Source organism: Lycium ferocissimum, chromosome 4, assembly GCF_029784015.1.
Source record: "Lycium ferocissimum isolate CSIRO_LF1 chromosome 4, AGI_CSIRO_Lferr_CH_V1, whole genome shotgun sequence".
In the NCBI taxonomy this organism is placed as follows: Eukaryota; Viridiplantae; Streptophyta; class Magnoliopsida; order Solanales; family Solanaceae; genus Lycium; species Lycium ferocissimum.
Genome location: NC_081345.1, coordinates 7053725 through 7054455, shown reverse-complemented (window position 1 = coordinate 7054455; position 731 = coordinate 7053725). Strand labels below are relative to the sequence as shown.

The 731-nt window shown below is 35.6% G+C and overlaps 1 protein-coding gene across 1 annotated transcript in view; it reads right to left on the bottom strand.

Annotated features, from left to right (window-relative positions):
• LOC132053701 (adenylosuccinate synthetase, chloroplastic) overlaps window positions 1-334 on the bottom strand; it is a 4863-nt gene extending 4529 nt beyond the window's left edge. The window contains exon 1 of the mRNA XM_059445814.1: window positions 164-334. Coding sequence (XP_059301797.1) covers window positions 164-334 — 171 coding nt within the window. The remainder of the gene's footprint in view (window positions 1-163) is intronic.
• Between the last annotated feature and the right edge of the window lie 397 nt (window positions 335-731).

Below are 731 nucleotides of genomic sequence, written 5' to 3'. Positions count from 1 at the left end.
GGGTTTATAACACCATATAATATAATTTTCAGAACAAAGAAAACAAATATGGTATCAATAATGAACCACGGGAAACAACCATCCAAACAGGGGGTTAGTATTAAGAATAAGACAAGAAATTAGCTTTATGGAAAATTCAAGTGCAATGGGTATACCAAAGTACCTGGAAACGAGTAACAATGTCGAAATGTTTGGCCAAGATATCAACGAGTTTTCCTTTACCTTCATCACCCCATTGGCAACGCAAGACACCAGATACCTGACTCAATGATTCAATCCTACAAACTCTAGATATCTCTTTGTCTTGGGTTTCCAATAGTGTCTTAGGTCCCATTCAATCTCAGGTACCAAGAAGAGATTGGGGGTTGACATATTCATGGTGCTCATCGATGGCCAAAAAGAGGAGAAGAGAAGCCCTTTGAGGGTTTAAGGGGACAACATATTACTCCCTTGGGGAACTAATTATCAAACGGGAAAATTAAAGATTTAAAATGTATGTAAAGGGGCTAATATCATTAGGAACAAGTTGTTCTTTTCGGAGTAGGATAATTTGAGTTGGGGTGTCCAAATTTCGCTTCTTTAACCAATAAACTCAACTGGAAAAAAATATGGGTATCTAGTTATCGTATTAACGGTTTTCAAATGATTTTATATATATTTTTTATTGGCCTATCAGTTCTTTGAGTTTACTTAACTTAAACCAATAACCCAATAATAATGACACTAAGTCT